The sequence below is a fragment of the Natrix helvetica genome (genome assembly GCF_964273705.1).
Source record: "Natrix helvetica genome assembly, chromosome: 15".
Taxonomy (NCBI): domain Eukaryota; kingdom Metazoa; phylum Chordata; class Lepidosauria; order Squamata; family Natricidae; genus Natrix; species Natrix helvetica.
The window spans coordinates 6,675,572-6,690,156 of NC_138565.1; the positions used below are offsets into that span (position 1 = coordinate 6,675,572).

The 14,585-nt window shown below is 43.9% G+C and overlaps 1 protein-coding gene across 14 annotated transcripts in view; it reads right to left on the reverse strand.

The window, feature by feature from the left end:
* DNM1 (dynamin 1) overlaps window positions 1-14,585 on the reverse strand; it is a 97,437-nt gene that overhangs the window by 38,542 nt on the left and 44,310 nt on the right. For 11 of the 14 annotated variants that reach the window (XR_014176508.1, XR_014176509.1, XR_014176510.1 and 8 more), the window contains exons 14-15: window positions 13,541-13,552; window positions 10,695-10,808 (exon numbers count right to left, since the gene is read on the reverse strand). Coding sequence is in view for 9 of the 14 variants with exons in the window: in XM_081967143.1 (XP_081823269.1) it covers window positions 10,695-10,808; window positions 13,541-13,552 (126 nt within the window). In the remaining 5 variants the exon portion in view is untranslated. The remainder of the gene's footprint in view (window positions 1-10,694; window positions 10,809-13,540; window positions 13,553-14,585) is intronic. The other 3 variants (XM_081967141.1, XM_081967140.1, XM_081967138.1) reach the window with 1 other exon arrangement.

Sequence of the window (14,585 nt, forward strand, 5' to 3'; positions counted from 1 at the left end):
AGAGGTTGAGACTCTAGAAAGAGTGCAGAGAAGAGCAACCAAGATGATGAGGGGACTGGAGGATAAAATATACGAAGAACGGTTGCAGGAACTGGGCATGGCTAGTCTAGGGAAGAGAAGGACCAGGGGAGACATGAGAGCAATCTTCCAATATTTGAGGGGCTGCTACTGAGAGGAGGGGGTCAAGCTAGTTTCCAAAGCACCCGAAGGCCAGAGAAGGAATAATGGATGGAAACTGAACAAGGAGAGATTCAACCTGGAAATGAGGAGGAATTTTCTGACAGTGAGAACAATCAACCCATGGAACAGAAGTTGTGGGAGCTTCATCACTTGAGACTTTCAAGAAGAGACTGGACTGCCATCTGTCAGAAATGGTGTAGGGACTCCTGCTTGAGCGGGGTGGGTGGGGGTTGGACTAGATGGCCTATAAGGTCTCTTCCAACTCTTTTTAATCTGTATCAGTGAGTTGGTTGCTTCTCCTCTTCTATCACTATACGAGCCTGGAAAGAGATCCAGCCTCTTTCAATTCAACGGAGCTTAATCCCCGAAGATAAAATGGATGGTCTTGCTTCCTTTTCAAGAAGAGATTTCCTGGAGCTTAGCAAAGACCAACTTTCTGGGTCACCCAACCCATCAGTGGAACAGGATGGCGTTAATATTCCTGTCCATCTGTCCCAGCAACTTCAAGTCCCCTCCAAGGGGACTCCACCCCTGAGAAGGCCCTATCGTAACCAACTTCTCTCTTGATTTTGAATCCCTCAAGTCCATCTTCTGGTTGACCTTTTTCCCTCCTGATCCATCGTCTTGCTGTTCTCTGTGTTGAAGACATCGACCAAGAAAAAAAAAGCAATAGCAATAGAACAGAACAGAATAGAGTATAGAATAAAATAGAATATAGAATAGAATAGAATATAGAATATAGAATATAGAATATAGAATATAGAATATAGAATATAGAATATAGAATATAGAATATAGAATATAGAATATAGAATATAGAATATAGAATATAGAATAGAATATAGAATAGAATATAGAATATAGAATAGAATATAGAATATAGAATATAGAATATAGAATATAGAATAGAATATAGAATAGAAATAATAGAATAGAATCGAATAAAATAGAATAGAATATAGAATAGAAAGAATAGAATAGAATTAGAATAGAATAGAATTAGAATAGAATAGAATCGAATAAAATAGAATAGAATATAGAATAGAATAGAATATAGAATGGAAAGAATAGAATAGAAATAGAATAGAATAGAATTAGAATAGAATAGAATAGAATATAGAATAGAATAGAATAGAATAGAATAGAATAGAATAGAATATAGAATGGAAAGAATAGAAAAGAATATAGAATAGAATAGAATAGAATAGAATAGAATAGAATAGAATAGAATAGAATATAGAATAGAATAAACAGAGTTGGAAGGGACCTTGGAGGTCTTCTAGTCCAACCCCCTGCTTAGGCAGGAAACCCTACACCACTTCAGACAAAGGGTTATCCAACCTCTTCTTAAAATCTTCCAGTGTTGGAGCATTCACAACTTCTGGAGGCAACTTCTGTTCCACTTATTCATTGTTCTAACTGTCAGGAAATTTCTCCTTAGTTCTAGGTTGCTTCTGTCCTTGATTAGTTTCCACCCATTGCTTCTTGTTCTACCCTTAGGTGCTTTGGAGAATAGTTTGACTTCCTCTTCTTTGGGGCAGCCCCTGAGATATTGGAACCCTGCTATCATGTCTCCCCTAGTCCTTTTAATTAAACTAGACATCCCCAGTTCCTGCAACCATTCTTCGTATGTTCTTCATAGGTTGAGATGCATTAGATGTCCTAACTTTATCACACATTCGTCTGCATTTCCCAAATCTTGCACTCCCCTCTGCAAGGAAGGGCTTTTAGTTATTTATTTATTAAATTTCTATATCTTCATACTTTGGAAATCTTATTTTTATTCCCAAACTTAAAAACCCAGAAGCCCTAGCTACACTTTTCCAACTCTCCAAGTACAACGTTCATAGACGACGTAACCCAACAAGGCATGGACAAAATTGCTACAGTTCCCGCTGCTTTAGTGAGTTTAACACGTTGGTTATTTATGATGTCCAGCTCTCTTTTTCACACACACACACACACACACCATGTGGAAGGTTTTGGCAAACATCACACGGTTTGTTACATCAGCTGGTTCGAAACACCCTCACAGAAGACGATGAGTTCCTTCTCAGGAAATTCCTCCTTCGTTCTAGGTCGAGAAGCAACATAGAACTAAGGAAAAAACTTCCCGACAGTGAGAATTAACCGACGCAACAGGTTGCCTCCAGAGGTTGGGGATGCTGGAGGTTTTTAAGAAGAGATTGGAGAGCCATAAGTCTGCAAAGATGCCCGAGCAAGGGGTTGGACTAGAAGAACTTCCAGGTCCCTTCCAACTCTGTTATTCTGTTAAATGCCCTGAAAGTAACAATAATTGATCCATGAAATGACTTGCCATCAGAAGCTGTGGGTTATCCAACACTGGAGGTTTTATAAGAAGAGATTGGACAATCATTTGTCTGCTGCTGTAGCCTAGAGGTGGAGCTCTCACCTCACAATCCAGAGGTTGCGAGTTCAATCCTAGGTAGAGGCAGATGTAGGGTTTCCTGCCTGAGGAAGGGGTTGGACTAGAAGACCTCCAAGGTCCCTTCCAATTCCGCTATTCTGTTAAGAGAGATAATAACACGGGCATATCTTCACCTTTGAAGCTCCCCATAAAACATATGAAGAACGGTTGCAGGAACTAGGTATGTCTAGCTTAAGAGAAAGAAGGACTAGGGGAGACATGATAGCAGTGTTCCAATATCTCAGGGGTTGCCACAAAGAAGAGGGAGTCAAACTATTCTCCAAAGCACCTGAGGGTAGAACAAGAAGCAATGGGTGGAAACTAATCAAGGAGAGAAGCAACTTAGAACTGAGGAGAAATTTCCTGACAGTGAGAACAATTAATCAGTGGAACAGAAGTTGCCTCCAGAAGTTGTGAATGCCCCAACACTGGAAGTCTTTAAGAAGATGTTGGATAGCCATCTGTCTGAAACGGTATAGGGTTTCCTGCCTAGGCAGGGGGTTGGACTAGAAGACCTCCAAGGTCCCTTCCAACTCTGGTATTGTATTGTATTGTAAGTCAGACCCTTTGGGGAGGGGCAGTGAAATACATACACACATTTATATCTCCAAAGCATGAACAGATTTCAGCTGTCTGGGAAGCCTCAAGGAAGCCATTTCTCACTGCAAACCCCTAAAATCATCGGAAGAGCACAAAGCGACCCCACCGGGGGCTCTCCACAAACCAAACCTCTTTCCACCCCTTAGAGGGAAAAAAAGGGGTTTAAAAAAAGAAAGAAAATAGAAATAATCCCCAAATTAAGATGGGTTTTGGATCCAGGGGCTTGAGCCGGAGAGTCATTTCTCCACCCCCACGTGGCTCTGACTTTTCCACTGGGAGAGAAAAATCCATATGCTGTCTGGGGCCAATTATGATCCGTTTGCATTTCACGTCTTCTTTTAAGAATGGAAGGTTGGGGAGGGGGAGGGAGAGGAGGGGTGGGATGGGGGAGAAAGCAGTTTTTTGTGGGAAACGGCTGGTATTTCGCTAATGCTCCCCAGATGCGCCTGCATCGACCGATCCAACTTTTGTGCACTGGGGTGAGCGGGAGAAATTGAGCCCCAAACCAAATGTTTTTTTTAAAAAATAAACGTTCCCAGTCCTTCAAAAAATGGGTGAATATAGTTCCCGACTCTAGGGGGCGGTGCTCATCTCCGTTTCAAAGCCGAAGAGCCAGCGCTGTCCGAAGACGCCTCCGTGGTCATGTGGCCGGCATGACTCAACGCCAAAAGTGCACGGAACGCTGTTCCCTTCCCACCAAAGATGGTCCCTATTTTTCTACTTGCATTTTTTACAGGCTTTCGGACTGCTCGGTTGGCAGAAGCTGGGACAAGTGACAGGAGCTCACTTCGTTACGCGGTGCTAGGGATTCGAACCGCCAAACTGCCGAACTTTCTGACCGACAAGCTTAGCCACTGAGCTGAGCTTGTCTTAGCCACTGAGCGGCTCTGTCCCACATGACAAATCCACCAATCGTATTTTTCATCATCCTTCCGTTTAGTTTAAACCTTTCCACTTTCTGATAATGCACTGATGGTGTTATAGAATAGAATAGAATGACACCGTTGGAAGAGACCTTGGAGATCTTCTAGTCCAACCCCTACCTAGTTGGATAATAAAACATCTTTAAGGAAACAACCCAGCTCAGGGAGCACCAAGGGCCCCTAAGTCGTCTCCTCCTCCTCCTCCTCCTCCTCCTCCTCCTCCTCCTCCTCCTCCTCCTCCTCCTCACACTCCACTCTCTTCTTGCACTGATGATGTTACCTAGTTGAGTAATGAAATGCCTGTAAGGAAATAATTAAGCCTGGAGAGCAGCCAGGACCCCCATCTAAGGTGAAGAAGATAGAGGAGGAGGAGGAGGAGGAGGAGGAGGAGGAGGAGGAGGAGGAGGAGGAGGAGGAGGAGGAGGAGGAGGAGGAGGAGGAGGAGGAGGAAGAAGAAGAAGAAGAAGGAGAAGGAGAAGAAGGAGAAGGAGAGATTATGTTGAAGAAGGAAGGAGGAGGAGGAGAAGAAGAAGAAGAAGAAGAAGAAGAAGAAGAAGAAGAAGAAGAAGAAGAAGAAGAAGAAGAAGAAGAAGAAGAAGAAGAAGAAGAAGATTTTGAAACTCCACTGGTCTTGCAGGGCCTCCTATACGAGTAGAGGGATGGACTAGAAGACCTTCCAGGTCCCTTCCAACTGTGTTATTCTGTTCAAGTTGACAAAATTGAACGTTGAGGTTCCTCTGTGGGGTGCAGGAAGACCCTGCAAAATTCCCACCTTCTCATAAGAGGCAGGAGAGAGTCGGAATGAGGACAGCCAAAGGGGAAAAAAAAGAGGACTCCGAGCTTTTACATTTCCCCAATTGGCTCATTAGGGTGCCAAGGTGGGCCAACACAAACACCAATTTTGGCCCGGTGGGCAGAGGCTGGAAAGAGACTTCTGTCAACAGGGGGAAAATATGCCTATTAATTGGCAGTTAAAACCCTTGAATGCTACGGCAAGAGAGATGAGAAGGTTGAACTTAAGACTCAAGAAAACTCTGGTTGTGTTTGCTTTGTGCCTGAAAGGGGGGGGGGGAACCCTACAGGATGCTGACTTCAGCTAAAAAGCTATTTTCTACCACGTAGGAGAATCACCTACACAAGGAAGGCAGAGGTTTAGCAAACATTCTCCCCCACACACAAAAAAGGGACTTTTAAAAATCCCTTGGACTGCAAGGCCATCCAACCGGTCAGTCTTAAAGGAGATCCACCATGGCTGCTCTCTAGGAGGCCAGATCCTGAAGAGGGAACTCAAGTACTTTGGCCACTTGATGAGAAGGAAGGACTCCCTGGAGAAGAGCCTCATGCTGGGAAGGATGGAGGGCAAAAGAAGAAGAAGGGGACGGCAGAGAAGGAGGTGGCTGGATGGAGTCAGCGAAGCAGTTGGCGTGAGCTTAAATGGACTCCGGAGGATGGTAGAGGACAGGAAGGCCTGGAGGAACGTTGTCCATGGGATCGCAACGAGTTGGACACAACGTCACAACTAACAACAACAGCAATCAAAGAATGTGACGAGAGAAAGAGAGGGAGAAGGAATAGTGGAGAAGAGGAGAAAAGAGAAGGGGAGGAGGAGGGGGGAGGAAGAGGAGGAGGAGGAGGAGGAGGAGGAGGAGGAGGAGGAGGAGGAGGAGGAGGAGGAGGAGGAGGAGGAGGAAACAGGAGGAGGTGTCTGGATGGAGTCACCAAAGCAGCCGGCATGAGCTTAAATGGACTCCAGAGGATGGTAGAGGACAGGAAGGCCTGGAGGAACGTTGTCCATGGGGTCAAGATGGGTCAGACACAACTTCGCAACTAACAACAAAAAATCCATAATGATTCTCAATTCTGTCAATTATTGAACCCAAAAGAAGAACCTCATGGCTTTTAATTCACTGGGAATTAATCGGATGACATGAACAGAAAAGTACACATCTATAGGATCCAATCAAGATCAAGGGAGGTACTAATCCCACTCTATAAAGCCTTAGTAAGACCACACCTAGAGTATTGCATCCAGTTTTGGTCACCACACTATAAAAAAGATCTTGAGACTCTGGAAAGAGTGCAGAGAAGAGCAACCAAGAAGATGAGGGGACTGGAGGCTAAAACATACGATGAACGGTTGCAGGAACTGGGCATGGCTAGTCTAGGGAAGAGAAGGACCAGGGGAGACAGGAGAGCAGTCTTCCAATATTTGAGGGGCTGCCCCAGAGAGGAGGGGGTCAAGCTATTGTCCAAAGCACCGAAAGGCCAGATGAGGAATAATGGATGGAAACTGATCCAGGAGAGATTCAACCTGGAAAGAAGGAGGAATTTCCTGACAGGGAGAACAATCAACCCATGGAACAGAAGTTGCCTTCAGACATTGTGGGAGTTTCATCCCTGGAAGCTTTCAAGAAGAGTTTGGACTGCCATCTGTCAGAAATGGTGTAGGGTCTCCTGCTTGGGCAGGGAGGGGGTTGGACTAGATGACCTACAAGACCCCTTCCAACTCTGTTAATCTGTAAATCTGTATAGGCGAGAAAGATAGCTTAGCTTCCACTAGTGTGAAATTGTCGGGGGTTTGTTGTTAAACCCCACGCTCTGACTTCTACCTCCGACGACAACTGCCTAAAACGTCGCAAAAAGCAAACTTGCAAATGCCACAAAGCTTCCAAAATTTGGACAGAAGCAAAGGTTTCCATCTGAAGGGGAGCGGAGCGTTTTAGCTTAAAAAAAATTTTTTTTTGCATGCTGCGGAGGCCGGGGCTGAAGGAGTGGGATTTATGGAAGGGTTGGCTATATGGGATGGGGGTGGGGGTTACTGGAAATGTGGAAGAGGAGGGGAGGAAAGAGAAACACACAAACGCATACACACAGCTTTCCTTTCCTTGCGGTGGAAAACAAAGGCTCCTTTATTTCGGGGGTCTTTCCTGCTTTACCAGCTCAGGGGTCTCTAGGCTGTTATTTATTATTTCGGCTGGCAGGTAGCAGTTTTCTTTCCACATCGAATGGGGGCTGAAGACATCTACAGCTGGCTCCCCCCCTTCCCCCACGGCAGCCTTTCCTTGCCCCCAGGATTAAAGGGAGCCCCTACTGCCCCCCTTCCCTTCTTTCTCCCAATCCCCCCACAGCTGGAAGTGGTTAGAACGGCTTAGGCGACTCAACTGAAGTTATTCCAAGCACCTTTGAGCAACTGCAGTCAAGGAGAGGGTGGGGCGGGAGGGATTCGGGGCCACCTCTGGAATCCAGATGTGGAGGCCAATCTGAAATCTAAAACGCCTGTTTGCTTTTGGGCTGGCAAGGAGGAGGAGGAGAAAGAGAAGAAGAGGGGGAGGAGGAGGGGGGGAGAGAAGAAGAGGGGGAGGAAGAGAAGAAAAGGAGGGGGAGGGGACGGAGAGAAAAAAAGAGGAGGAGGAAGAAAAGGAGGAGAAAGTGAAAGAAGAGGAGAAGAAGAAGAGGAGGAAAGGAAGGGAAAGAGAGGAGGAGGAAGAGAAGAAAGAGAAAGTGGGGGAGGGGGAAGAGAAGAGGGAGGAGAAGGAAGAGGAGGGGAGAAAAAGAAGAGAAAGGAAAGAGAAAGAATAGGGGAGGAGGGGAGGAGGAAGACGAGAGGAGGAAGAGGAGAAGAAGACGAGGAAAAGAGGAGGAAGAGGGGAGGGGAGGAGGAAGAGAAAAAGAAGAGAAGGAGGAAGAGAAAGAAGAGGAGAAGAAGAGGAGGAAAAGAGGAAGAGAAAGGGAGGAGGAAGAGAAGGTGGGGAGGCGAGGGGGAGAAAAAGAAGAGGAGGAGAAGGAGGAGAAACAGAAATAAGAGGAGGAGGAGAAAGAAAAGAGGAGGAAGAGGAGAAAAAGAAGAGAAGAGGCGAAGGGGGAGATTGAAAAAAGAAGAACAGGAGGAAGAGAAGAAGGAAGAGGGAGAGGAGAAAGCAAACCAGGAGGAGGAGAAAGGAAGAAATGGAGGAGAAGGAGGAGGAGGAGGAGAAAGAGAAGAAGAGGAGGAGGAAGAGAAGAAAAGGAGGAAGAGGAAAAAGAGGAGGAAGAGGAAGGTCCAGGCCAGGAAATTTTAGCCGTCAAGAACAGCTGGGCAATTTTAGTCAAGCTGGGGTGGAGAACATCGAATAGTAACATGGCAGGGAGTTATTTTTTCCTAGGAATTGTCTCTTGTCGCTGAGTCCCCTTCCAAGATTTTGGATGGCTTTCAAAAATCTCCGAGAGGAGGAACATCTGGAAAACTTAAACCGGAAAACCCGCTGGAACGCCAGAGAGGCTGAACTCCAAACCCAACCCTTGTGTGCAAACACAGACTCCAAGGCTTCGGTGCGGCCCTCTTCCCACCGGTGTCTTCCAAACTATTTTGGCTCCAGATTGCAGCGACACAAGTCAGAGGTTGATGGGAACCTTTTTCCCCCAAACCAACTCAGTGGAAAAATCCATGGCGTCTACCAACGATTGCCGTGTTTCCCAACCTTGGAGACTTTGGATGGACTTCAACTCCCCGACTTCTGCTGTCTGGGGAATCAGTTCTGGGAGTTGAAGTCCAACCGGGCTTAAAAGTCACCACGGTTGGGAAACATTTGGGTAATCAGGACACCTATCCATTAGACACCTTGAAAGTGTCATCGCCTTCCTGCTAACACCTTTAATTATTGACTCGACCTCTCAACTACTCCACTCTCAAAAGATCTTCCAATACTTCCTTTGTAGCACAAACTCTTCAACAGTGGCAGCCAAGAAAACTCTTGTTGATCTAATCTATCCTTTGAGTTAACTTCAAATTGCCGACGCTGCCATTTGCCAAAAATCCTCCCAGCTAGACTGCCAGGCATAGCTGCTCTAAAAGATGGTTTTTAAAGCTCTCCTGGCAGGAAATGAAACTTAAACTTAACGCTGAAGAAAAAAGGTTTTTTTTTACAACAGCCTCGATTTCAGCCAAGGAGAAAGAAATCGCTGTGGGCCCTGATTTATGGAGGACACCAATGGATTTATTAGCCATATACTAGCTAGGAAGCTTGCCAAGGAGAAGGAAGTATTATATTTTCCCTCTCCCAAGCTAGCAGAATTCTTGGTGAGTCTGACTATCACAAATCCACCTTGCCAATGATAGCTCATTTCTCACAGGCACAATCCCAACATTGCTGATTCTTGACGTGACTCAAACAGCCGGCCATCCTTCCCAGAAACAAGTCATCAATCAGTAAATAAGGAAGAAGAAAAAAAAGAAGTTTAAGGAGATTCCCGGGCCGGTTTGATGGCAAAATCAGCTTGAAATTAGCTTGAGTTAAGAGTTTGTATATCTCTGTGGGTCAACTGGAGATGAAAGCAACTCACCTCTAAAAGAGAGATTTCCAACCTTGGCAAATTTAACACTTGTGGGCTTCAACTTTCAGAATTCTAGGAACTGAAGTTCCCCCAACTTGAAATGTGACGGCTGAGGAATGGTGAGAATTTGAGGTTGACCCAACTTGAAATGTGATGGCTGAGGGATTGTGGGGCTTGAAGTTCACCCATCTTAAAAAGTGATGGTTGAGGAATTGTGGGAGTTGAAGTTCAGCCATCTTAAAATGTGACGTCTGAGGAATTGTGGGAATTGAAGTTCAACCATCTTAAAATGTGACGTCTGAGGAATTGTGGGAATTGAAGTTCAACCATCTTAAAATGTGACAACTGAGGAATTGTGGGAGTTGAAGTTCAACCATCTTGAAATGTGACGACTGAGGAATTGTGGGAATTGAAGTTCAACCATCTTAAAATGTGACGACTGAGGAATTGTGGGAATTGAAGTTCAACCATCTTAAAATGTGATGGCTGAGGAATTGTGGGAGTTGAAGTTCACCCATCTTGAAATGTGACGGCTGAGGAATTGTGGGAGTTGAAGTTCACCCATCTTGAAATGTGACGACTGAGGAATTGTGGGAATTGAAGTTCAACCATCTTAAAATGTGATGGCTGAGGAATTGTGGGAGTTGAAGTTCACCCATCTTGAAATGTGATGGCTAAGGAATTGTGGGAATTGAAGTTCAACCATCTTGAAATGTGATGTCTGAGGAATTGTGGGAGGTGAAGTTCAACCATCTTAAAATGTGACAACTGAGGAATTGTGGGAATTGAAGTTCAACCATCTTAAAATGTGATGGCTGAGGAATTGTGGGAGTTGAAGTTCACCCATCTTGAAATGTGATGGCTGAGGAATTGTGGGAGGTGAAGTTCAACCATCTTAAAATGTGACAACTGAGGAATTGTGGGAATTGAAGTTCAACCATCTTAAAATGTGACAACTGAGGAATTGTGGGAGTTGAAGTTCAACCATCTTAAAATGTGATGGCTGAGGAATTATGGGAGTTGAAGTTCACCCATCTTGAAATGTGATGGCTAAGGAATTGTGGGAGTTGAACTTAAAAGTTGCCAAGGTTGGAGATCCCCGCTCTAAAGGATTAGATAATTAATCAAGAACCGCTCGTGTGATCTGATAGACTCCGTGGACAACTATGGATTCCAAGAACTCATTTCAGCGGGTTTAGAATGTCTTTTCATCTTTGGCGGAGAAAGGGAGAAGATAAACTCAAGGTCCTTACCTCATCATCTTTGTACCACGAGAGGTTCTCGGCAGTCAGGACAAACCAATATTCTTTGGCGCCGCCTTTCATAATGCCAATGTTGTTGATCGTGAGCCAGCCCTTGCGGATCACCTGGGGTCACCAAAATGCCACAGAGTCAGGAATGCCGGTCAAGGATCCAGACAACTTCAAACACAAGTGCACCACACCAAACACAACAAGCGGCAGAATTGGTTGAGAAGCTGCTCCGTGGAGCACAACTCAAGCCAACGATTTGAGATTAATGATGTGAAGTCTTGGAGGGGGTGGGGGGAGAGGGAAATCTGGAAAAAGCTTTAAGGGAAATCACATTTCTCTCCACCACCCCACCCGGGCCGTTTCGCGACCCTCTCCCTCCGCCCCAAGTCTAACAAGGGAATCCTTTTGCAAAACTATGCAACGCATGCAGCTGTATTGGCATAGTTAGGATTATTGATTAAGCAGGGAAAGCAAGAGAGGAGAAACGAAGGGATTAATAAGCGTTTGACAACTAAGCAAGAACAGCGTTGGGCAACGAAACCAATAGAGTCCCTCTGTTGTGTTTGTGCTGTGTGAGCCGCCTATCCAGCACCCTCACAGTGGTGCCTTTGACAGGTTAACACCATGAAACTGAGATTGGGACCTTTGAAAGTCATGTTCTCCACCTCTCTGAAGAATGACCAGTTGGGTTTCACCTCTTTCCACAACTGCCACACCTTCCCTGGGAAAGGGTCAAACTCAAGAAGGCACCACATCACTAAGATGTTGGCCTTCAAAAGGTTCAACAACTAGGAGCTCCAGAAAAGATGGTTATGGACTAGGGTCACTGGAGAAGAGTAAAAATTGTCCACTGCATCTCCAGAACATCAGGCTGGAGGAACCCTACTGAAGAGGTCCCATCTCAAGCTACTAGAGGTTCATATTTACTGAGGTGGGTGCTGCAGGGAGGTCCCATCGACATACAGCTCTTTGCATCTGCTCATACCCTGTCAAATGACCTACTAAGACTGTGTTACTATTATTCTTCTCTTCCTTCCTAGTACCTCTCTCTTCCCACTTATGACTATAGCCATGTTGCTTCTTTACAATTTATATCGTTCTATTTGTTTCCTAGTATGATTTGATTGCTTATTAATAACCCATGACTATCACTAAGTGTTGTATCTTATGATTCTTGATGAATGTATTCTATTTTATTTTTCTTTACATACAGTGAGAGCTTATGCACCAAAGACAAATTCCTTGTGTGTCCAATCGCACTTGGCCAATGAAGAATTCTATTCCATTCTATTCTATTCTATTCTATTCCTATTCTATTCTATTCCATATTCTATTCTATTCTAATTCTATTCTATTCTATCTCTACTCTCTTCTATGTTCTGTTCTGTTCTATCTCTTATTCTATTCTATTCTGTTCTGTTCTATCCCTTATTCTATTCTGTTCTTGTCGGTTCTATCCCTTATTCTATTCTATCCCTTATTCTATTCTGTTCTGTTCTGTTCTATCCCTTCTTCTATTCTATTCTGTTCTGTTCTATCCCTTCTTCTATTCTATTCTATCCCTTATTCTATTTTTTTCTTTTCTATTCTATCCCTTATTCTATTCTATTATGTTCTGTTCTGTTCTATCCCTTATTCTATTCTGTTCTTGTCTGTTCTATCCCTTATTCTATTCTATTCTATCCCTTATTCTATTCTATTCTGTTCTGTTCTGTTCTATCCCTTATTCTATTCTATTCTGTTCTGTCCTGTCCCTTATTCTATTCTATTCTATCCCTTATTCTATTCTATTCTATTCTATTCTATTCTATTCTATTCTATTCTGGTCTGTTCTATCCCTTATTCTAGTCTATTCCAACTTCTATACTATTCTCTATTCTATTCTATTTCCTAATCCAATTCCAATTCCTATTCCTATCCTATCCCATCCTTTGCACAATGACATCGGGACACAACCTTGTTGAGTGCTAGCACTCAAATAACATTGTTTTGGAAGTGTGTTCCTTTGCTTTCCATGTCTATTGTCCTAAGTTCTGGTCAAGTGATGTCCATTGTCTTCCCCCCCCCATCTGTTCGGCATTTCATGCTTCTCCCCAGCTTGGAATCTGCTTGTTGAGTTTCAGATATCTTTAAAAACCCTCGTCTGTATACCCTACTCCTTAAAGGAGCATCTTCCACATGGAAGATGATAGGAGCTGTAGCAGTAACCACATCCCCAAAGCACCGACTAATCTGGATGGGTGACTTTGCAACATGAGATGTTGGAAACGTGAAATTTTTAAACTCTAATTTTGCAATTCCCTTTATGTTTTACTGATCCGCCTGCTAGTCGTTCTTGACTCTAGGGGGCGGTGCTCATCTCCGTTTCAAAGCCGAAGAGCCAGCGCTGTCCGAAGACGTCTCCGTGGTCATGTGGCCAGCATGACTGAACGCCGAAGGCGCACGGAACGCTGTTCCTTTCCCACCAAAGGTGGTTCCTATTTTTCTACTTGCATTTTTTTAACGTGCTTTCGAACTGCTAGGTTGGCAGAAGCTGGGACAAGCCACGGGAGCTCACTCCGTTATGCGGCGCTAGGGATTCGAACTGCCAAACTGCTGATCTTTTCTGATCGACAAGCTCAGCATCTTAGCCGCTGAGCCACTGCATCCTGAAAATGGATAAGCCCTTGTCCAATTCGCTTCCTTATTTCTCTTTCCCAAGAAAACTGGGTCAGATTTGACTTCTGTCTCCTCCTTGCTTTGTCTACACACCTCCCCGAGGTTCTAAAATTAGTATATATTTTTTCAGACACGCCACAAACAATGAGTGGCTCTTTTACTTCTCACCCCCCCCCCCTCTTACTCACCAGGATCTCATCCTGTAAAAACAGAGCGGCACCAGAAGAAACAACAGGAGCAAAGAAAGGGAAAAATATTACTCAAAAAACAAAAAGAAAGCAATTGAAAGGAAGAAGCTGTGCGCACCAAAAGTGTGTATGCATATACACTATATTGCCAAAAGTATTCGTATATATATATACACGGAGAGAGAGAGAGAGAGAGAAAGACACAGATGCATGGATGTATATTCACACACATATACATAAAGCTTTCCCGATTTGATTCCGCCGAATGCCGGACGCCACAATAAATTCAGAGGACGATGGGAAATGTAGTCTGAAAACATTTGTAGGGCGCTAACTTTGGGAAGACAGGTAGATGAGAAATACTCCCACGCCACACCCTAATATTTATTGGGGAATTTTTAAAGGGAATTTTAATTGTATTTGTATTTTAGCTAAGAATTGTACAGTATATTTTTTACCTCCCCCGTCTACGTCTATGTCTACGTCTACGTCTACGTCTATGTTCATGTCTATGTATTTGTATATGGTTTTAACATGACTGTACACCGCCCCGAGTCCTGCCTAGGAAAGGGTGCGGTCTAGAAATAAAAGATTATTATTATTATTATTATTATTATTATTATTATTATTATTATTATTATTATTATTATTATTATTATTATTATTATTATTATATTTATGACTGGAGGTGTTTTGTTCAAATCAAACAGCCCGAAACATTAAAAAAAAAAATTAGCTCACGCCACAAAAGAAAATGTGCTTAAGTACAAAGGAGACAAAAAGAAGAAAGTGGGGAAAAAATTAAGCATAGGCTGATCTTGAAGGACCCCTGAATTAAGATTATGGATCTCTCAATCATGGGGGTTCAGCATTTCAACTCAACTTAGTTAAGTTAGTTTAGGAGTCCAAAACTGATGGAGAGGGAAGGAAGGAAAAAAAGGCAGATTTAAGAGTATTTGCCTAAGACTTGTTGATGAGAAAGGCTTTCCTTGTTTGGGTTACTCGTTTTGACTTACTACAGACAAGCCCTTGACTTATGGCGGTT